Genomic DNA, 23,750 nt, shown 5'->3' with positions numbered 1-23,750 from the left:
GGTATTGCCCAAATATGGCCTTGTGGCCATGATGTAAGGCTCCATTCCCCGTACATTTGCTTACGTAGCTGGGGATTCCTAGCCATGTAATTGATTGGACCGGCTGAAGTAAGTGGTTGGTAAGGATGTGGCGGCTGCAAGCAGCCACTGCTTTCTTAGCAACCATTGACCATCGAACATCCATACCATGCAATCCAAGAGTTTCTGTATGTACCATGAAGCTGCATATTGGCTAATAGTGATGAGCTGAATTGCCCTGGATACGGTTCGACCGCGATTCACCATATTTCAAAGTTCCAAATACCGAGCCAAAACACCATTGAAATAAATGGGAGCTGAATCTGTCAAATTAAAAATACCCTTCCTAAAAATAGGAAGGGGCAGGTACAGTGGTGACATCGTTGCCTAAATTTGGGAAATAACATTTGCTCAATGGTATTGCCCAAATATGGCCTTGTGGCCATGATGTAAGGCTCCATTCCCCGCACATTTGTTTACGTAGCTGGGGATTCCCAGCCATGTAATTGATTGATTGGGCCGGCTGACGTAAGTGGTTGGTAAGGATGCGGCGGCTGCTAGCAGCCACTGCTTTCCTAGCAAACGTTGACCGTCGAACATCCATACCATACAATCCAAGAGTTTCTGTAGGTACCATGAAGCTTGCATATTGGCTAATAGTGATGAACTGAACTGCTCTGGGTAACATTGGCCCAATGGTATTGCCCAAATATGGCCTTGTGGCCATGATGTAAGGCTCCATTCCCCGCACATTTGCTTACGTAGCTGGGGATTCCTAGCCACGCAACTGATTGGGCCGGCAGACGTAAGTGGTTGGTAAGGATGTGGCGGCTGCAAGCAGCCACTGCTTTCTTAGCAACCATTGACCATCGAACATCCATTCTATGCAAACCAAGCGTTTCTGTATGTACCATGAAGCTTGCATATTGGCTAATGGTGATGAGCTGAATTGCCCTGGATACGGTTTGACCGCGGTTCACCAAATTTCAAAGTTCCAAATACCGGACCCAATCCCCATTTAAATAAATGGGAACTGAATCTGTCAAGTTAAAAATACCCGTCCTAAAAATAGGAAGGGGCGGGTACAGTGGTGACATTGTTGCCTAAATTTGGGAAATAACATTTACCGAATGTTATTGCCCAAATATGGCCTTGTGGCCATGATGTTAGGCTCCATTCCCAGCACATTTGCTTGCATAGCTGCGGATTACCAGCCATGTAATTGATTGGTCCGGCTGACGTAAGTGGTTGGTAAGGATGCGACGGCTGCAAGCAGCCACTGCTTGCTTAGCAACCATTGACCGTCGAACATCTGAACAGCTAGTGTTTGATCCAAACTTAAGTTCGGACCGAACACTGGGTTCATCCCTATTGGCGAAAAAGGCAGTGGACTGGAGATTTAATTTTTAACAGATTTCACAGAGGTGGACTCCACTTCTTCAGAGGTGGATGGATATATGCACTTCCCAATATTAACCCAGTGTGCCCATGCTTACATATCATAGTTATGTACATTCATTTTTACAAGACAAGATAAAACACTTTTATGGGAACATGGTCACTAAAAAGTATATACCTGGGACAAGCATAAGAACACAAGGAGTAGACTGAGAGTAACCAATCACATCTGTTAGCCTTCACTTATCCTTTAGATGTAATCCAGTCCAACATGTTTGCTGGTATGATGAGATGGTGGGGATATTAATGAGTACATTTCCCATGCCGCCTCCTCTATTGCATATATATATATATATATATATATATATATATATATATATAGTTACATTTTCTTTGTAAATATTTTATTGCACCTGTTTGACTCTTTTAGTAATAAATCTTTCTTTCTGAAAGTGTTAAACTGTTTCTAAGCGCTTACTTGCAATTCACGAATTCCTGCCTTTGAAGAGACGCTACTGTGTTTGTTTAATCCTCTGCCCAATCGGCCTGCGGTGACCGTATTGGACAGGCGACTTTTCAATCATTATAGTGTATATTTGATAACGGGAGTTTCCCAGCCTCCGACAAAAGTGGTGGTGGCAGTAGAGGGTTAGTTGCGTAATTAACCCGACCCAGTAACAAGTGCATTCAGGCTGCAGGCACCGATTGTAGCCCATTAGCTGGACAATCGCTGTGCAGGGTGCAGCTGGGTGGGGCCTTGTTACGCGCGTCATACCGAGGTTTTATATATATATATTCACCATAATAATAATATAATAATATAATAATAATAATAATATTCACCAGCCTCTTTATGAGGTACATCTGTTTAGTTGCTTGGTAACACAAACTGTAAGCTCCTTGAGGTGAGAACTGGTGTGAATGTACAATATACACCCATCGTCCACTTTATTAGGTACACATGTACAATTGCTTGGTAGCACAAATTGCTAATCAGCCAATCACATGGCAGCAACTCAATGCATTTAGGCATCTAGACGTGGTGAAGATGACTTGCTGGATTTCAAACCGAGCATCAGAATGGGGAAGAAAAGGGATTAAGTCACTTTGATTGTGGCATGGGTGTTGGTGCCAGATGGGCTGGTCTGAGTATTTAAAAAAACTTCTACTCGGATTTTCACGCACAACCATCTCTAGGGTTTACAGAGAATGGTCCGAAAAGGAGAAAATATCCAGTGAGCAGCAGTTGTGTGGACGCAAATGCCTTGTTGATGTCAGAAGAGAATGGGCAGACTGGTTGGAGATGATAGAAAAGCAACAGCAACTCAAATAACCACACGTTACAACCAAGGTGTGCAGAATACCTCCTCTGAACGTACAACACGTCAAGATGAGCTACAGCAGCAGAAGACCACACCGGGTGCCACACCTGTCAGCTAAGAACAGGAAACTCAAGGCTCACCAAAATTGGACAATAGAAAATTGGACAAACGTTGCCTAGTTTGATGAGTCTCGATTTCAGCTGCGACACTCAGATGGTAGGGTTAGAATGTGGCGTAAACAACATAAAAGCATGGATCCATCCTACCTTGTATCAACAGTTCATGCTGGTGGTGGAGGTGTAATGGTGTGGGGGATATTTTCTTGGCACATTTTGGGCCCCTTAGTACCAGTTGAGCCATGGCCTACCTGAGTATTGTTGCTGACCATGTCCATCCCTTTATGACTCCAGTGTCCAATCTTCTGAGGGCTCCTTCCAGCAGGATAATGCACCATGTCACAAAGCTCAGATCATCTCAAACTAGTTTCTTGAACATGACAATGAGGTCACTGTACTACAATGGCCTCAACAGTCATCAGATCTTAATCCAACAGAGCACCTTTGGGATGTGGTGGAACAGGAGATTTGCATCGCGGATGTTCAGCCAACAAATCTGCAGCCGCTGCGTGATGCTATCATGTAAATATGGACCAAAATCTCTGAGAAATGTTTCCAACACCTTGCTGAATCTATTCCACGAATAATTAAGGCAGTTCTGAAGGCAAAAACTGTACCTAATAAAGTGGCCAGTGAGTATATATATATATGTACTAATGAGCTGTAGATGTATTTATTTTTAGTGAGGGTTCCCTGAGGCGTGACAAGATTTTTAAGGGTTCCTCAGGGGGTGAAAAGGTTGAGAAAGGCTGGTGTAGACTAACCTGATCCATGACTTTGCCTTATCAATGCCTCCGAAGGGTTGCTGGAGAGGAAAGGCAGCAAATGATCGACAAACTGATCAGTCACTTTATTAATAAGATCTTATATTTTTGTCAACCAAGTTCTCAAGACGACAAACACTCCAAATTGCCATAAGTCGAGGTGTCAAAGGAACACAATAATGAAAAATTCATATCAAATGTACAGCACTAACTGAATATTTTTCACCCTCTCCAGATTGGAAGACTCAGTCACACACATACGGATACAGAACACGGGTGATTACTACGACTTGTATGGCGGTGAACAGTTTGCTACATTGTCTGAGCTGGTGGAATATTACACAGGACAGCACGAGTGTCTACAGGATACTGACGGAACCTTCATCCCTCTGAAATACCCGCTGAACTGTGCTGACCCCACCAGCGAGCGGTGAGTCATCTCATTCCATACCGAGATATGAAGTCAATGAGGATATGAATGGGTAACCCAGGAGGTTCTAAATGTCAACAAGCAACAATAGTCCAAGTTAGCTTGTGTTCCTCAAGAGAAATGATTCCTTTCTAAGAGCCGAACTCTAACATATGACAAGGGGCAGGATACAGAGCACTTCATGCGCGCACCTTTCTGCCCCCTCTTCTCCCTGCTCCTGCACACTTCGTTGGCAGCTACAGTATCTTGTTACAGGGAAATCCCAGCATTGAAGATATTCTCACTACAGGATGATAAAACTGTCCCTCTACATTTGATTTCTTGTTATTTTAGAGAGACTCTGTCGCTTTGATAGGTTCTCCTGAAAGAAGATTCAAGAATACACCCCCCCCCCCCCCCACACACACACACACCTACTTACTTTCCCTTACCTTTCCTATTTTCTTTGGTTAGGGCTTGGACTCCAGACTCTTTGTGAGCTCTGTATTACTTACCTGGTTAGAGGTCAAGGTGACGAGAGAGCTTCCCTTGCACCTCGGGACCAGGTACCCCTGGAGTGTAGCACAGGGAGTTTGAGGATGTAGCGTGGCATGAGTGCCAGGAGTGGAATTCACAGAAGCGCCCTTTTGGTAGGCCCGGCTGTGAGGTGCATGTTCAGACCAAAAGGAAAGTCCCCGAAAAGAGAGAGAGCAGATGGCAGGTGTCCTGGAGAGTGGAACAAGGTCTGGACAGGTGGTGGCCAGTGGCCAAGAAGACAAGCAGCAGGCAGTGTAATAGACAGAGACATGGTCAGGAGGCAGGCTGTGGACACACCAAAACATTAGCAGAGGTAAGTCATGGTCAGAATTTAGCTGAGGTCAAAACAATAGAAGCAAGCCATGGTGAGGAACTGTTCAAGGCCAATCTGGGAATCAGCAGAGTCAAGACGTGGTCAGGAACTAGGCAAGGTCAATTTGGGAATCAGCAGAGACAATCCATGGTCAGGAACTAGCTGAGGATAATATAGGATTGAACAGAGACAAGCCATTGTCAGGAACTAACCAAAGCCAATCTAGGAATTAAAAAAGGCAGGCCACGGTCAGGAACTAGCCAAAGCCAATCTAGAAATCATCAAAGGCAGGCCGTGGTAAGGAAATAGCCAAGGCCAATCTAGGAATCAGCAGAGATAAGCCTTGGTCAGGAACTAGCCAAGGCCAATCTAGGAATCAGCAGAGACAAGCTGTGGTCAAGAACTAGGCAAAGCCATTCTAGGAATCAACACAGGCAAGCCGTGGTCAGGAACTAGGCAAAGCCATTCTAGGAATCAACTCAGGCAAGCCGTGGTTAGGAACTAGCCAAGGCCAATCTGGAAATCAACTCAGAAACAGGTTCTGAGTTCAAGTCGCAGGGTAACAGCTAAAGACCAACAAGTTACTTCCTAGCTCCCCTGTTCCTTAAGTAGTTGCATACGTGCCCTTGCGCATACACAAGCGTTTGGTTGTGCAAAACGCCTGTGAGAATGAGCATATTTGTGCAAATATGCAGCAACCCTTGTTCTGCCCATTGGTACACACCTCATCTTCTACTGATGCCGTCTTGACACTCTATATAGGAGGGTGTCAGAGCTTACAGAAGGTTAAGAACTTCCTCCCTTCCATCACAGGACAGCATTAGGGCCACTCAGTCCCAGGCAGTGTATCTTAGGATGTTAATAGGATGAGAGTACCACACTAGTTGGATCAGCCCAGTAAAATCTTAATTAGACACAATACAGAGGTTAAACATCCATCTGGTTTCAGAGGCTCAAAACTCCCCTCCTTCATCAAGGCTTATATGTTAGTGGTGGGTTCCAATTCTTATCGGTTTGCAGATGTGAAAAGAAAAAGCAGATTGGGCACCAGTGTTACAGGACTATGATGGTCCTACTGTCACTCAATCACTACACCATCCAATTTTTTTCCCCCACATCTGCAGTCCGGTACAATTTGAAACTGGCTACCAACTAATAAGCCCCGATGAAGGGGGAGTTTTTAGCCCCTGAAACACACTGTCTTTTTCACCCCTGTATTCTGTCAAATAGTTATTTTTAATGTACTGATCCAACTTGTGTGGTGCTCTCTTCCTCCGGGACCTTTTCTGGAGATCTGTAGTGATACCTCAGATGATACAGAGAAGCTCCTAAAGATCTTACTCTCCAGATCTCAGAGTCCCTATCAATCCTGAGTTCAGCGCTCCCACACTACTCTTTAACAACTGAGCATTGCATCTTATCCCCCATACCCAGGTGTGTGGGGTATTTCCAAAAGGGTCTGGTGGAAGAATGTGGTGGTGGGATTGGTGGGGTGTGCAGCAAAGGTGATGTTGTGTAATAACTTGACTATCTTCATGGCACTACACTACCATGTCTGCATTATCTGAAATATTTATGGCCCAGTCTGCCAAAGGCACGCATCAAAGTGGTCTTTCTGAGCAATGCAGTGATATCACTAGCCTAGAATGGACATTGGGGGAGATTTACTAAAACTGGAGCAGACAGAGTCTGGTGCAGCTGTGCATGGGAGTCAATCAGCATCTAACATGAGCTTATGCAAGTAAGCTTTGACAATAAAACCTGGAAGCTGATTGGTTTCTGTGTAGTGCTGCACCAGATTTTACACACTCTAGTTTTAGTAACTCTCCCCAAATATGTAAAATCTGGTGAGTTAAACCACCAAAAATTTCTTATTATCTGTTATGGACTTTATTGGTGAGATCTCTGTTTAGTATCCAGGTCCGCCCACCTGCTGTACCCATTTAGAGGTGCTCCCATTAGTTTTCTGCAAAATACCACACTTGGTCACTAGATGGCGCTAAGTAGCATAGGAATTTCCTATTCTACTTAGTGCCATCTAGTGGCTAAATATAGTATGCTCCGTTTTAAATCAATGAAAAACATTCAAACAGCACAGAAAATAGCCTAATAACAATTTTTTCCCTGTTTGCACAGAACCAATGTGCATACATTTTCACAGGGCGAGTTGCTATACAAAGTTTTTATAAATACACCCTGTGCACTGCATTGCTCACATTGGTCTAGATTAGGGGTCTCCAAACTTCCTAAACATAGGATCAGTTTACCGTCCTTCAGACTTTAGGGGGGCCAGACTGTGCCCAGTGGGAGTGACCAATGTCCCATCTTTTTCTCCCCGTCGTTGGTGTCACTTGGAGGAATAATGTCTCCTCACTGGTGTCAGTAGAAGGAAAAGTTCTTGATTGTTGCTGTCAATAGGAATGATAGTGCCCTATAACTGATGTCAGCAGCAGGAATTATGTGCCATCGTTGATGTCAGTGGGAGGCAAATGCCTCAAGGGCCAGATATAGGCAAGCAAAGGGCCACCTCCGGCCCCCAGGCTGCTGTTTGGAGACCACTGGTCTCTATAAAATGACTCAGACTTTCACATTTTAGCTTGCGTTTCCATATTTTGATTATTGCATTGTATATACAGCTTTGTGAATGCTCCCCATGGAGGTCTTCTGTACATCTAGGAGCAATGTCTGTTGAATTATGCTTCGTTTGTTTTATGAAAAGTCTGCAGTTTTCAGTCTTGGCTTGCAGTGATAAAGGTAGCAGTACAGAGGTAAAGAGCAAAGCATGTCTGGGGGAGCTGGGTAAAGCAGTTTTACTTACCTGGTCCTCAACACTGCTAGACCTGTTCCTGTGCCTCTTCTTCCCTGTGATCTGGAGATCGGATACCCCTGAAGTCATCAAAACCGATGCAGGGATGATAGCCTTGCAATCGATGTGGAGATGCCAAGGGACAGTCCACTGCTGAGGTGGAGAGGAGTGCTGTCTGCCAGGGGGCAAAGGCTGTCTGATGGGAGAGTGCTTACTCCCGAGGTGCACTGTCTGCTGGGGGAGTGCCAGTGGAGTACTGTGTGCTGGAGGAGCTCTGTCTGCTGGGAGGGTGCTTTCTGTCAGGGAAGCACTGTTTGCTGGAGGAGTGCTGTCTCCTGGGGGAGTGCTGTCTGCTAGGGGAGTGCTGTCTGCTAGGGGAGTGCTGTGTGCTGGAGGAGCACTGTCTGCTGGAGGAGTGCTGTCTGCCAGGGGAACACTGTTTGCCGGGGAGTGCTGTCTGCTGAGGCAGTGCTGTCTCCTGGGGGAGTGCTGTCTGCTGGAGGAGCACTGTCTGCTGGGAGGGTGCTGTTTGCCAGGGGAGCATTGTTTGCTGTGGGAGTGCTGTCTGCCAGGGGAGCACTGTCTGCTGTGGGAGCACTATCTGCTAGGAGGGTGCTTTCTGCCAGGGGAACACTGTGTGCTGGGGGAGTGATGTTTGCCAGGGGAGCACTGTCTGCTGGGAGGGTGCTTTCTGCCAGGGGAGCACTGTGTGCTGGGGGAGTGATGTTTGCTGGGGGAGCACTGTCTGCTGGGAGGGTGCTTTCTGCCAGGGGAGCACTGTTTGCCTGGGGAGTGCTGTCTGCTGGGGCAGTGCTGTCTCCAGGAGGAGTGCTGTCTGCCAAGGGAGGTCTTTGTGCTGGAGGAGCATTGTCTGCTGGAGGAGCACTGTCTGCTGGAGGAGTGCTGTCTGCCAGGGGAGCACTGTTTGCTGGGGGAGTGATGTGTGCCAGGGGAGCACTGTTTGCCTGGGGAGTGCTGTCTGCTGGGGCAATGCTGTCTCCAGGAGGAGTGCTGTCTGCCAAGGGAGTTCTGTGTGCTGGAGGAGCACTGTCTGCTGGAGGAGTGCTGCCTGCCAGGGGAGCACTGTTTGCTGGTGCAGTGCTGTTTGCCAGGAAAGCAGAGGGTGAAGAAAGAAAAAGTGCTTTTACCTTTCCCAGGTCTAAACGAGCAGTCAGCCCTGACACAGCCCCACAGCAAGGGAGGATTTTTCCTTTTTCCGGAGTTGACCTTTAATTCCATTCCATTCATCACATTCAAATATACATCTGAAACAAGAACCCTGCCCTTCTCTATTGGTTTAGCTGAGGGCTTTTGGGATGGTTCTGGCCTACCTCACCCATCCATTGGGTTATACTTTCTTGTTGCTCCCCAGGCCCCGCTCCATACAAGTCATGGTTTTCATGTACTGCACTGATTGTGGCCAAGAAGCCAGAAACTGCTGTATGCAGTTGGACATCAATAGATCTGTCATAGAAGGCTGAGGCAGTGCTGTGGACCGGAGGTTCTGGATGTACACGTGGCCCCGCAGCATAACGGAATGATTCGCATGGCTTTACCCATTGTCCTAAAATGAGGAAGGAACCTCTGATTTTTCTGTATTCGTGATGGATGTCTGATATGCAAATATCCCTTTAGGAAGTCTCTGCTGAGCTTCTTTCTAAAAATACTGAAAAAAAGTCTTTAGTTATAATATGACAAAGGAGATATTTGTGAGTGCTAAGCTGGCAATGGGGAACAAACACTGGATGTCCTTTTTTAGAAGAATCTTCTATGTAAACTCAGAGACACTAAATAAGCAAAAAAGAACAAAATTGTATTCAAGCATGTATTCTTAAATCAAAAACGTATTGTTCTCAGCCTCCTGCAAATCCCCAAATCTGTTTTGCGGCTGTGATCTGACTTCCTATTATAGCACATGTGTCAAACACGAGGCCCGTGGGACGAATCTGGCCCGCAAGGCCATTTCATGTGGCCCTTGCACCTCTTTTGCAGCTGCGGCGCCTTCCCCCCCTCAACTATGTCTCAGCAGTCAGCCGGGAGGAGGATGACAGAACTCCTCCTCCAGATCCTGCACCTCTCTGTGCAGCCACAGCACCCCCTCATCTCCACCTCCCCTGGTCTCAGCATTCAGTAGATTCCGGAAGCTGACTCCTGACCTCCTCTGGTCCTCCTCCAGATCCTGCGCTTTCTGCTTCCCAGCTCCTCCCCCAGCTTCTTCCCGGCAGCAGCACAAGGTAAGGGGAGTGCATAGTGATGTTAGGGAAGTGGGAAGAGCGGTGTTTTTTTCGGCACCTGTATTGGTGCTTTTTTCATACCAGCCAAAGGCCGATAGGGGTGTTTTCAGCCGAAACATTTTGGCCATGGAAATTTCAGTGCATCCATAGTTGCCAGTTAAAAAATTGGCTGTGATGCATGCACAGTTCCGGTCCAGAGACCATCCGAGTGCCTGCTACAGAATGTTTGGGCAACACCAACAGGGGGAGACGGGTCTGGCGGAGGCGGTGCCTAAGCGTGTCGAGTGATGTCGTGGTGCAGGGGAGCCGAGCGCAGCGGCCGGAGCGTCATGTGTGGGTCTGCAGGACGAGAGCAAGGCAAGGCGGGAGCGGGACTGTCAGTGCTGTTTGGACTGGTCTGCGGGACGAGAGCAAGGCAAGGCGGGAGCGGGACTGTCAGTGCTGTTTGGACTGGTCTGCGGGACGAGGGCAAGGCGGGAGCGGGACTGTCAGTGCTGTTTGGACTGGTCTGCGGGACGAGATCAAGGCAAGGCGGGAGCGGGACTGTCAGTGCTGTTTGGACTGGTCTGCGGGACGAGGGCAAGGCGGGAGCGGGACTGTCAGTGCTGTTTGGACTGGTCTGCGGGACGAGATCAAGGCAAGGCGGGAGCGGGACTGTCAGTGCTGTTTGGACTGGTCTGCGGGACGAGATCAAGGCAAGGCGGGAGTGGGACTGTCAGTGCTGTTTGGACTGGTCTGCGGGACGAGATCAAGGCAAGGCGGGAGTGGGACTGTCAGTGCTGTTTGGACTGGTCTGCGGGACGAGATCAAGGCAAGGCGGGAGCGGGACTGTCAGTGCTGTTTGGACTGGTCTGCGGGACGAGGGCAAGGCGGGAGCGGGACTGTCAGTGCTGTTTGGACTGGTCTGCGGGACGAGATCAAGGCAAGCCGGGAGAGGGACTGTCAGTGCTGTTTGGACTGGTCTGCGGGACGAGATCAAGGCAAGGCGGGAGTGGGACTGTCAGTGCTGTTTGGACTGGTCTGTGGGACGAGATCAAGGCAAGGCGGGAGCGGGACTGTCAGTGCTATTTGGACTGGTCTGCGGGACGAGGGCAAGGCGGGAGCGGGACTGTCAGTGCTGTTTGGACTGGTCTGCGGGACGAGATCAAGGCAAGGCGGGAGCGGGACTGTCAGTGCTGTTTGGACTGGTCTGCGGGACGAGATCAAGGCAAGGCGGGAGTGGGACTGTCAGTGCTGTTTGGACTGGTCTGCGGGACGAGATCAAGGCAAGGCGGGAGCGGGACTGTCAGTGCTGTTTGGACTGGTCTGCGGGACGAGATCAAGGCAAGGCGGGAGCGGGACTGTCAGTGCTGTTTGGACTGGTCTGCGGGACGAGAGCAAGGCAAGCCGGGAGTGGGACTGTCAGTGCTGTTTGGAATGGTCTGCGGGACGAGAGCAAGGCAAGGCGGGAGCGGGACTGTCAGTGCTGTTTGGACTGGTCTGCGGGACGAGAGCAAGGCAAGGCGGGAGCGGGACTGTCAGTGCTGTTTGGACTGGTCTGCGGCACAAGATCAAGGCAAGGCGGGAGCGGGACTGTCAGTGCTGTTTGGACTGGTCTGCGGCACAAGATCAAGGCAAGCCGGGAGCGGGACTGTCAGTGCTGTTTGGACTGGTCTGCGGGACGAGAGCAAGGCAAGGCGGGAGCGGGACTGTCAGTGCTCTTTGGACTGGTCTGCAGGACGAGATCAAGGCAAGGCGGGAGCGGGACTGCCAGTGCTGTTTGGACTGGAGTGGACTGAAAGGGACCACCTGGCGTGGAGAGAGACTGTCACTGGGACTCAGGAGGGGACACGTCATGTCGGTGGCGTGTGATCATCATCTGTGCTGCTGCGCACTGCTGTCAGTGTCACTGTGAGAGTCAATCTCATCTGTGTTTGCCTCCTGCCCATTCTCGTTTCTTGCCCTCCTGAGTCCTATCCCTGAACTACGTACTTACTATATCGAGAATTAAATCAGAAATATGTTTTCTTGTCTTATTATCTACCTTCAATCACATCGCCAATTGCACATTGTACTTGTTTGTAGCCTAAATACTGAAACTGGCACTTAAAACTGTCAATTTGTTTTACTTTTGGAAAAACTTGGCTGTGCTAGTAAAATTGGGTTTCTGTTTTCTTTTTGTCTTTTTTTCTGTTTTCTTTTCTTCCCCCCTTTGTTTTCTTTTTTTCCTTCTTTTTTTTCTTCCCCTGTGGTTCTTTTGTCTGTTTTCCAATTTTTGGTCCTGGTAATTCTTTCATTTTTCCATTTTATTTTCACCTTTGGTTTCTGTTTTTTTCTGCACTGTCCCTTGTACCTATTCAGCTCACTCTCCGGAGCTGAGCCTGCCCCTGGCCGGTCGAGCAGACTGACGTCATGTGTTTCCATGATGATGGCGGCCTGTGTCCCGCCACTAAGCAGCTGTGTGTGCATGCGCCACTCGCGGCATACCCAGATTGGTGGACGCCCTCCGGTGCTTGGCAACACCGAGCCCCACTAGCGATCCCCGATCGGGCACATCTGGCTAGTGTGCCCGATCGACAACATATATCAGCACCACAACTGCTGCGCTTGGCAAATGGTAATTTTTGGCAAATGGCACTTTATACACACAGCACTGAGACTCTTATAACCGTATTTTGTGTATTTTGGCGGGATTGTGATGTCAGATGATGGGGGTGGTGATATGTTCTTGGTTTTGATTGGTGGTTTATGTGTGTACAGGCGTACCTCAGTTTACAAATTTAATGCGTTCTGCGGGACTTTTCGTGTTGCAAAACATTCTTAAACCGAAACACGGTTTCCCATAGGAATGCATTGAAAACCAATTAATCCATTCCAGAGGTCAGAAAAAAGGCAAAAAAGTATTTTATCTGTTCAAAACTCTTTATAAAGTGCACTTTAAAGGCATAAATACTGTGCAGGGACATGATTAAAAATTAATTTGTAAATGCATTGAAAACCAATTAATCCATTACGGAGGTCAGAAAAAAGTCAAAAAAGTCTTATCTGTTCAAAACTCTTTATAAAGTGCACTTTAAAGGCACAAATACTGTACAGGGACATGAAAAAAAAAAAATTTGGAAATGCATTGAAAACCAATTAATCAGTTCCGGAGGTCAGAAAAAAGTAAAAAAAAGTTTTATCTGTTAAAAACTCTTTATAAAGTGAACTTTAAAGGCATAAAGGGAGATGATTAAAAAAAAATTTGTAAATGCATTGAAAACCAAATAATCCGTTCCGGAGGTCAGAAAAAAGTCAAAAAAGTCTTATCTGTTCAAAACTCTTTATAAAGTGCACTTTAAAGGCACAAATACTGTACAGGGACATGATTAAAAAAAAAATTTGGAAATGCATTGAAAACCAATTAATCAGTTCCGGAGGTCAGAAAAAAGTAAAAAAAAGTTTTATCTGTTAAAAACTCTTTATAAAGTGAACTTTAAAGGCATAAAGGGAGATGATTAAATCCATACCTAGTGCTGAATGATGTACTCCTGCAATGATGGGAAGAAACGTTAGTTTCATTACAAAATAAATAAATAAATGAAAATACAAAGTCTTGCAGAAATGAAGCCTCAGATTGGGAATCATATAGGCGGAAGGCCTGTAGGACTACAGCGGGTTGGCATGTTCACAGAAGAAGAGGACAGGCAGTCAAGGAAAGAAGACTTGGAGGCCTGTATGAATGTAGAAGGGAGACTGATAGGCCACAAGGGTTTCAGTGTGGTAACCAAGCTTTGGGGAGAACATAGAGGCGTGGGCTAGGTGGTTAGATTCATAAGCTCTGAGGAAGAGGACTCGTCCCCGAAACGCGTCGCCAAGCTGACCACACTGACAGCCGGACACCCTGCCCATTGTTGTGGCCATCTCCATTGTCTTACAAAGCTTTACATACATGCTATGCCTGTGAGTATGTTTTTGGCCTTTTTATCTTTAATAAACCTTGGATGATGCACTAGGCGTTGGCGCCGCCTCATTGCTCTTTCCCAGTTGTTGATTTCCCCATCTGAGAAGGGCTGCATCTCCGAAACACTATCTGTAGGCCACATTTTGTGGTCCCCTGGCCTTCTTTTGGCATTTGACCCTTGGAGAGCTGGAGAGTATACACTGTTGTCCGTTCAAGGTGGTTTGTGGGCAGCACCGCGTTCATGAGTCAACATTAAGGTGGACCCTGGCTTAGAGATGAGCCGTACAATCAGGACCGGTGCTTCCAATAGTCAAACTAGGCCGCCACCTAGGGGCACCTGGGCACAGCACAGGCCGGCACTCTCCCTGTGTGGCCTATGGACCTCTTGTATAAATACTTAATTTCTCTGCAGAGTCCCCCTCTCCTCCTATACAGGGAATGATGGTACCTTTACTCTGCCAATTATCTCACAGCCTGTCCACACACTTGACCATTTAGTACAATATACAGTATATATATATATATATATATATATATATATATATATATATATATAGGCAGCACAGTGGCTAAATGGTTAGCACTTCCGCCTGGCAGTCCTCGGGTCGTTGGTTCGAATCCCAACCACGGCACCACCTGCCTGCATGTTCTCCCTGTGCCTGCGTGGGTTTCCTCCGGGTACTCCGGTTTCCTCCCACACTCCAAAGACATGCTGGTAGGTTAATTGGATCCTGTCTAGGTTGTCCCTAGTATGTGTATGTATGTATGTGAGTTAGGGAGCTTAGATTGTACGCCCCTTGAGGGTTAGGGACTGATGTGAATGTACAATATATATGTAAAGTGCTGCGTACATTGACGGAGCTATATAAGTACCTGAAATAAATAAATATATGACAGTATTCTATGTGGGGAGAGGGCGCAAGTAGCTGGACTTTCCTAGGGCGCAGAATAATCTAGCACCAGCCCTGCGTGCAGTGGGGTTGATTTACTAAAGGCAAATAGACTGTGCACTTTGCAAGAGTAATTGCTCCAGAGCTTGGTGAATGAGCAGAACCTGTGTTGAATTCCATCTTCCAATCATGTGCAAGCAAAAATGCTGGGTTTTTTTAAGGCTCCATGTACACGGGACACTTCTGAACGATGGAAACTGACTGCTAGAAAACGTAGGTTAAAAAACGTCTGTTTAGCCGCGTTTGCATAACGCGTTTATGCGCGCTTATGTGCATTTGCGTTTAGAAGCGTTTTTTAAAGATAACCTCAGGAGACCTTCCCAAATGCCCAGAATGCACTGAAAAACAGTAAAAAATGAACTATTTCAGACATTTTAAGAGAAATAGAGAGAGCAGAAGCAGAGAGAGCAGTATGTGTTGAGATGAGCTGTCTTTTTTTTGAGGTGTTTGGATGTGTTCCGGCTCATTTCTGTGTAGAAATTATTGCAGCCGTGTCTAACATATTTTCTTTCACGCGAAACCTCAAAGTATAGTGTACCGGGTCCATTTGAGTACCGGGAAAATGCTTTGCATGCATTTTTCATGATGAAATAAGGCTCTGGACAGCATGTGGAAATGGAAGAGTTAAAAAAAAATTTCCAAACGCTTATAAACGTGGTTAGCTGCGTTTACAAGCGTTTGGCGCTTGAAACGCTGATAAAATCTACTCCTGGATGCAAGTTTGGTGCGTTCAAAAAAACAGCTGTAAACTCAAATGCCTGTAAATGACGATGTGTACATGGACATATAGGAAAACATTAGAGAGAGTTCAGGGGCTGCTGAAAAAAAACGCAAAAAGCTCCTGAACGTCTGCAGTGTAAATGGAGCCTAAGGCTACGTTCACACTAGCCTTGTGTGCAGGCGGCAGAGAGACGTTTGGGAAGCGTTTTTACCGCTTCCCAAACGCCTCTGCCAATTCTGCACATTACAGCACATGGTGCTGTTCTAACAGGAGCGTTTGCGTCGCGTTGCGTCGCGGCAAAACGGACGCCTCTGGTCGAGTCAGGAGGCTTTTAAGCCTCCTATTCTCGTCTATGGTGCCGCTCCGCAAACGCCCGGCCGGCGCATGGTGCTGTTCTAACAGGAGCGTTTGCGTCACGTTGCGTCGCGGCAAAACGGACGCCTCTGGTCGAGTCAGGAGGCTTTGAAGCCTCCTATTCTCGTCTATGGTGCCGCTCCGCAAACGCCCGGCCGGCGTTTGCGGTGCGGTTGCGACGCGGTTGCGGGGTGTTTGCGGAGCGGTAACACCACTCAAATGCATTATAGGCGTTTGTGGAGCGTTATTAAACGCAAACGCCTAGCAACCGCCGCTAAACCGCGCATGCGGCGTTTGCGGAGCGTTTGCCGAGCGTTAAAAACGCTCCGCAAACACCGGACCAACGCTTGCCAAACGCTATAGGGGCGTTTGGCAAGCGTTGGCAAAACAGCCTAGTGTGAACGAGCCCTAAATGTTACCTTGCACCTGAGTATTCTTTGCAAATTTAAGCCTTACCTCATTTACTAAGCTCTGGAGCAACTGCATCTTGCAAAGTGCACAGTCTATTTGCCTTTAGTAAATCAACCCCAATGTGCGCAGCTCTATGACTAAGGCTGGCCATACACTATACAGTTTTCTTACAATTTTCTGTCCAATTTCTGCCCAATTTCCTTTAGATTGACCTTCAACTATGTAGCACAAGGGCCTGCCTAATTGGAGACAATTGAAAGTGTCGTTTAGGATTGACCTCATATATGGTTTTTGGTCAATCCAAAGCAAAATTCTCAAGAAAAGTGTATAATGTATGGCCAGGCTTACAGAGTCTGTCTGTGAATGTTCTTTCCCATGTCACTACACACCTTTGCTCCATGGACATTGCATTTAAGAGGGACACCGCTGAGCCTGTCCACCAGTCCAGTGTAGCTCTGCCACCTCACTCCCGGGGACTGAATGGGGTACACTAGCCTGGACCTTATGAGTTATTAGAGCCCTTATTAACTCTTCTCTTTGCTGTACCATGCCGTGAGGTATCTTGGGCCACCGTACCACGGGTTCAGTACTGGTTACTTCTCGGGAGGTGGGGGGTGACTGCTAGGGAGGGAGACAGAACACTGACCCCACCTCACTCCTGGGGGACCTGTCACCTACTCCAGGTACTGCTGTTAACCAGTTGCTTAACACGTCACCAGCAGTTCATGGCTACCCATGGCAACTACACTCCTACATTTCTTCTGCCGCGATATTGCCCCTCCTCTTCCACCCCATGTGGGGTACATGCCCTGTTATTCAATACATCATGTACCTTCACACACCCCTTTGTAGTAACTTCAATCCTGGCTTTTAAACAGTTCAAGAACTTTACTGAAGATTCTGCAGCATTACAGAATGTAGTTCAGAGATTTTCCTAACAATCTAACCAACATCTGGCTGCCAGGCATACCTATCCTGGTGCATGTCCATTAGGAGGTAGGTTCCCGTGTGGGCAATTTGCGGGTAGGCGCAGCTCACATCTTCTCAGGTGGAACCTTCCCATACATTTCTGGACCCCGCCTGTGCCAGGCTTTTCCCCTTTTATGTGTAACACAGGATGGTGGGCAGGACCCAGACAAAAACTCGGGAAAACACTGAGCTGGCATTAACCCTTACCCACCTGGGCAGCCCAACATTTCTAACTAATAACTCCCACTTGTAGGCACCTGTCTACAGGTTGATGGGGTTAGTGAGCTGGGGAATGGAAAGTTTTAGGGTTAGGCCTAATAAGTTGCAAGGACAGGACAGGCGAGCCATAGGAGAAGGCCAAGGGATGAAGGCCTGTAGGCTGGTATGGGTTTTGGGTAGGTTGGCATGCCACAAACGTGGCAGTGTGTTAACCATACTCTCAGGAGAACGTAGAGGCCTGAGCTAGTTGGTTAGTAGGGTCAGGCAGCAGGGAAATGGAGGGTTGTAGACTTAGGCCAGATAGGCTACAGAGAGAGGACAGTAGAAGGCCGGGAGAAGAAGGAAGGAGGTTGGGAAAACTGGAGACAGCCAGGACAGCAGAACAGTAGAGCTCAGTAGGACCTGTGCAAGCTTTAAGCCCCGTACACACGGTAAGAATATTGGATGAATGATCATCCATTTTTTTTTTTCTTGCATGCTAGTCTCCATATCGAAAATTAAGAGGGTACTAAACTTACAACAATTTGTATACGAAAGAGAATAATTTCGAAAGTGATGTTATGTATTCTATTTGTATTGTAGTTTCTGATGACTACCGTACTGATTAAATGAAAATCATACGATCTAGTATTGTATGAGAAAAATTTTCAAGCTTCTCCCTTCTGATTTCGTCGCATGAATTATCAGGATCTGCTCTCGAAAACTGTGTACTAACGATCAGATTGTCGAACAAATGGTCCTCGTACGAAACATTTCTTATCATGTTGTACGGGCCTTAAGAAGTCCTCCAGTTCCGTGCCGTCCTATAACAGAAATACTGCTACAGGGCGGCACGGATGTGCAAAATCACATATATACATATATATATATATATATATATATATACACGTGATTTTGCAGTTCCGGGTAGGGGACACAGATTTTAGCACTGATCACTGTATTGGTATCACTTGGGATGTCAGTGACACCAAGTCAGTTCCCCCCAGTATTAGAATGCCCGCCGTAGTCCCGCTATAAGTCGCTGATCGCTGCCATTACTAGTACAAAAAAAAAATTCAATAAATACCATATACCGCCATTTGTAAACGCTATAACTTTCCCGTAAATCAATTAATTTACACGTATTGGGATTTTCTTTTTAGCAAAGACACGGAACAGAATACATTTTGGCCTAAATTTATGACGAAATTAGATTTTTTTTTTATTTTTTTATTATGAAGAATATATTTTATTTAAATCTGAAGAATATATTTAAAAAAATATATATTTTTAAAAATATCTATTTTTAAAATATATTCTTCAGATTTTTTTCATTTTTTTCATTTCAACATATATTTTTACATATGTTTGTAAATGCGTTCCAAAAATGTAGATTTGCATTTTAAAAGACACAGTATATTTGAAATTGTATTTTTAAAAATATTTTTCATACATTTTGTAATAAAAACGCATTTCAACATGCAGTATGTGTATATATATATATATATATATATATATATATAAAATTTTAATTTATATAATTATATATATATATAATAATTATATATATATATAATTTTAAAATTTATTTCAGGTACTTATATAGCGCTGTCAATTTACACAGCGCTTTACATATATATTGTACATTCACATCAGTCCCCGCCCCCGAGGAGCGTACAATCTAAGGTCCCTAACTCACATTCATACATACACATACTAGGGACAATTTAGGCAGGAACCAGTTAACCTACCAGCATGTGTTTGGAGTGTGGGAGGAAACAGGAGTACCCGGAGGAAACCCACGCAGGCACAGGGGGAACATGCAAACTCCAGGCAGGTGGTGCCGTGGTTGGGATATATATATAATGGCCAAAATTGTAGCAGTTCAAATATATGGCAATATATTTGGGAAGAATATTTTTAAAATATATTTCAAATATATTTTTCTTCCATATGGGTAGCATTTTCACATTATAGTACATGTAGAGGAAAAAAAAAGCTAGAAAAAAACCTGTTAGGAGCATTTAAGTTGCATTTAGCAGTGTGTAGGAATGCTTAGCATTTTTTTCTGTTGGAAAAACGCTCCAAAAAACTCTACAAAAACAATTTTTTTCTGCTCCTAGATGCTGAAGCTCAAGAAACGCTAAGAACCTAAAGTAATGCGCATGTACACATAGGAGGACACTCATTAACTTCTAGGAGCAGAAAAAAATGCTAATAACAGCTTCTAGGAGCTTAAAAAAATAGCAGTGTGCATGGAGCCTTTAGGTTTAATCTGATCACACGTCCCAGCAGACATGAAGAACTATTCTAACCCATGTCAGTGTGATTTCAGTCCCTGTACGGTCCTCAGCATGGTCTCACACAGTGGTGGTAATCTGTACATTGAGAAACATGCTATTTTGGGCTTACTATGAAGCTCTTATCTCTCAGACTGTTTCTTGAAAGAAAGGATGTGGTATTATGGTGTGTGTGTATATATATACCGAAAGACTTAATATAGTAACCAGGTCTGCTTTTGGTGCAGGCCTGCTCAATGACCGTTGAAGGACTGAGAACCCATGTTCAGTCAACTTCTCACTTCTTGTTGTAAGGAACAGGTGGAGCACCAAAGGTGTGAAGGTGGTGGGGGTGTCATCATATCAACACAAAGAAGGTCTCTGCTAAGTATTATGTACATCTCAACTGATAAAATACAACGCCAGAGTCACTGCAGAATGACTAGGAAAAATGTTTAACCTCTTTGCGCCGGCGCCTCCCGGCCCTTTAAGAGTTTCAGAAGCCGGGAGGCGGGGCAGGTGTTTAGGGTCATGTGACCACCGTGATTCGCCATCACATGATTGGAAAAGGTCCCGATCGAAAGGGGAGATCGGGACCTTTCCGGGAGTTGTGGACACATGTGCTGGGAGCGCGCAGGGCGCACGCTCTCAGCACATATGTGTTTTCTAATTGCACGCAAATATGCGGCAGCTCGGCGTCAAGGACCAGACGCCGAGAGGCCACATATTTGTTTGCGTTCGGCGTCAAGGGGTTAAGGATTAGTATTGGGCCAAACACCTCCCTGTTCGGTTCACGGTCGAACGTTCGAACCTAACAAACGTTCGACCGCAAACTTCGAGCAGAGGGGACAGTTCGCTAAGCTGTATCTTATCGCATCTGAGTATACATAACATACCGCACAGCTACTAAAATACCGCATGATTTATATTATGAAGTCACACGGTATTTCAGTAGTGAGACATTCATTCATGTTTCATCTGTCAGTGGGATTCCCCGCTGAGAGCTGAATGTAAAAAGAATTGCAGGTATTAATCGGCAATTAAAATAAAACAAAAAAAAGTGGGTCCCCCCCATTCATACCAAGCCCTTCAGGTTTGGTATGGATTTTGAGGGGAACCCCCATGCCAAAATTAACTTACAAAAAAATGACATGGGGTCCCCGCGAAAATCCATACCAGACCCTTAGCCAAGCATGCAGCCCGGCAGATCAGGAAAGAGGGGGGGCGAGTGAGCGCCCCACCTGAACCATACTAGGCCACATGCCCCCAACATGGCAGTGCTTTTGGACAGGGGGGGCTACCTCCCACAAGCACCTTGTCCCCATGTTGTTAGGGACAAGTGCCTCTTCCCCACAACCATGGCCGGTGGTTGTAGGGTTCTGCGGGTGGAGGACTTATCGTAATCTGGAAGCCCCACTTCCCATCCCCCCCCCCATGTGAATGAGTTTAGGGTACATGGTACCGCTACTCATTCAGTAAAAAAAAAGTGTAGTGTAAAAAATGACAGAAGACAGTCTTTGACAATTCCTTTATATAAAATAAAACAAAACTAAAAAAAAGTCCCCCGTAGTAGATCCAACGTCAATCACGATGCTCGCCGCCACTGCTGACCTAAAAAAAAAACGCTCCACTCTTGGCGCTAGTTCCCACCATTTGACAGCTGCACTTGGATGACAGCTCTTTAATACTGTGATGATGTCACATGGGGGGGTCACCACCGCCCCCTTGTGATGTCATCATGTGCTGTGATTGGCCAAAGCATTGCTCCTGACTTGTGGTCAGGTGCATTGCTTTGGCCAACCACAATGCACTGTCAGGGCACAGTGGTGAACAGCCCACCGAACGCCTTACCATTCGTCTGTTCACCAAACACATGAACGGCCGATGTTCGAGTTGAACTTATGCCCATCACTATTAAGGATATGCATGGGCCAAGTGTCACCTTCATTACTTGTTTTTGTGAATGCATGGGTTGAGCCTTCAAATCCATGAACAGATTGAGGTTTGGGGTTAGCAATTAGTTTGAGAGGTTTGGGGTGAACCGTATAGTTAGAGATTAAAGTTGACATAACATAAAATGTGAATATCACTGACAATGTACACAGGGCTTTATATATAATAGTCAGGCACATCGTTCCCTACCCCCAAGGAAGTTGCAATCTTAAAGTTAACCTTCACCCATTCTGATGACTTGGCTCCTGTGCATCCTGCCCACCTTCCACTGCCCATATATTGTTTTTTTTTTGTCTTTTTGTTTATTTTTCGATTTTGGTTTCAACCCTCTGGGGGCACTGACGTCCTTTACTTAGTCCCCCCCATTCTCCCCAGGCACTGGGAGCCCGCGCATCACCCCATTCACCAACAGGGGGCAGGTCAAGTGGCCCATCATCGGTAGGATGCACCAGACCCCGGAAGAGCCAGCGCAGCCTCCCGATGACATCACAGATAAACATGGTGGTGTAGTTCCCAGGGACGGCTGCAGAGAAGAGGATTTCAGGAAGACAACGCTGGATCCTCTGTGTGGGTGAGTATCGGAAGTGTGGCCAACTCAGCATTAGGTAAGCAGGGGAGCAAGAAAAGAAATTATAGGGGGGAGGGTGAAACTCCTCTTTATGCTGGCCTTACACCTGTAGAATTTAATTGCGAACAGAACGTTTGTTCAATTAACTAAGATTTAAAGAGGACAATTCAACAATTGGTTTCCACCAGAACAACCAAACACATTGAAGGACGAGGATGAAAAATTTTTGTTGAATGTAATAGGAACAACTACATTTCTGATTGTTGAGTTTGCTTTTGGATGACAAAAATTTTAACTAGTCTTATGCACATGCACTTGTCAAAGTTATTCTGGAAGTAGAACGTTCATTCCATGAAAACTAAAACAATCACATCTCAAATGAGAAGTAATTCAAAATTGGTGAAGTCCATGAAGGCACCATCGAATATACTTTTTCATTCAACCAAAATTCTACAAGTGTAATGCCAGCTTAAGGTCCCTATATTGCCTACTAGGGTATGTATAAGTACACAGAAACTAATTACCCTACCGGCATGTCCTTGGAGTTTGGGAGGAAACCTAACCAAGCTCAGGGAGAACATGCAAACACCATGCAGGTAGTAGCATACAGTAGTTGGGAATCAAACCAATGACCCAAGCACTGCAAGGTTGAAGTGCTAACCACCAAGTCACTGTGCAGCTCTTGTGCTAAGTAGACATTGTCCCCATGCCCATGCAGTAACAGAAGAGTCCTTGTGAAGGACATCCCTTGGCCTCCTTATACTTTACCTAGCTGCACTCCCTCGCCATTCCTTGCTTCTCCACAGCCTGCAAGAAAACCAGAATGTTCCCATTATCAAGCAGCATGTGAACCATAAAAACGTATAGTCCAAGGTGGAGTGGGACTTGAGAAATGTTGTCATCCTTCACCTCAGACTACACCAGGTGTCCATACTGTGCTACTGTTAGCTATTATCCATGTGTGTTTTCTTGGACCCCTGTACCTCGCTTGTCATATCCCTGTGACCAATGATGAACGTAAGTTAGGTTCAAATGTGGGTTGGGCTGGAACTCAGAAGTTAGCTGCATTGCTGGGTCAATGAGCTGCAAGGAGGGTAGTCTCATGACCTCATTGACCTAATATGGCAATGCTGGGTCAGCGATGTCTTGAGCATGTCTGCCTTTGTTTACATGCAGTGGTGGGAAATCTCCCACTCGCAGCTCATTGGGTCGGAAGGGATGTGATCAAATGACAGCTGAGTTTGGACTGAGTTCGAATCCCAACCCATTTCTACTTGTAACCTTCATTATTTGCATTTTTTTAGAATGGCGTGATATGGTCCTGAGAAAGCTAACATGATCAGACATTTGTATAACATTTCAGTGTATATCTTGTGTGATTTGTGCCAATATAAACTCTTTATATGCTATTTTGGTGTGCTAGGTTTATTTTATATTAAGGAGCATAGGCCTGAGCATTGTCATGTGACAGCAAGATTGACATGGTGGCAGTCCTGGATGCAGAGGAG

General features: G+C 46.1%; 1 protein-coding gene across 2 annotated transcripts in view; it reads left to right on the top strand.

Annotated features, from left to right (window-relative positions):
- The window catches only part of PTPN6 (protein tyrosine phosphatase non-receptor type 6), a 135,258-nt gene that overhangs the window by 55,667 nt on the left and 55,841 nt on the right, over positions 1-23,750 (top strand). For both annotated transcript variants that reach the window (XM_089662932.1, XM_089662931.1), the window contains exon 3: positions 3,854-4,048. In XM_089662932.1, coding sequence (XP_089519058.1) covers positions 3,854-4,048 — 195 coding nt within the window. The remainder of the gene's footprint in view (positions 1-3,853; positions 4,049-23,750) is intronic.

The sequence above is a fragment of the Staurois parvus genome, unplaced genomic scaffold, assembly GCF_062004578.1.
Source record: "Staurois parvus isolate SC_StPar_1 unplaced genomic scaffold, SC_StPar_1.0 ptg001590l, whole genome shotgun sequence".
Lineage (NCBI taxonomy): Eukaryota > Metazoa > Chordata > Amphibia > Anura > Ranidae > Staurois > Staurois parvus.
The sequence above is the reverse complement of the archived record's forward strand: the minus strand, read 5'-3'. Positions and strand labels throughout refer to the sequence as shown.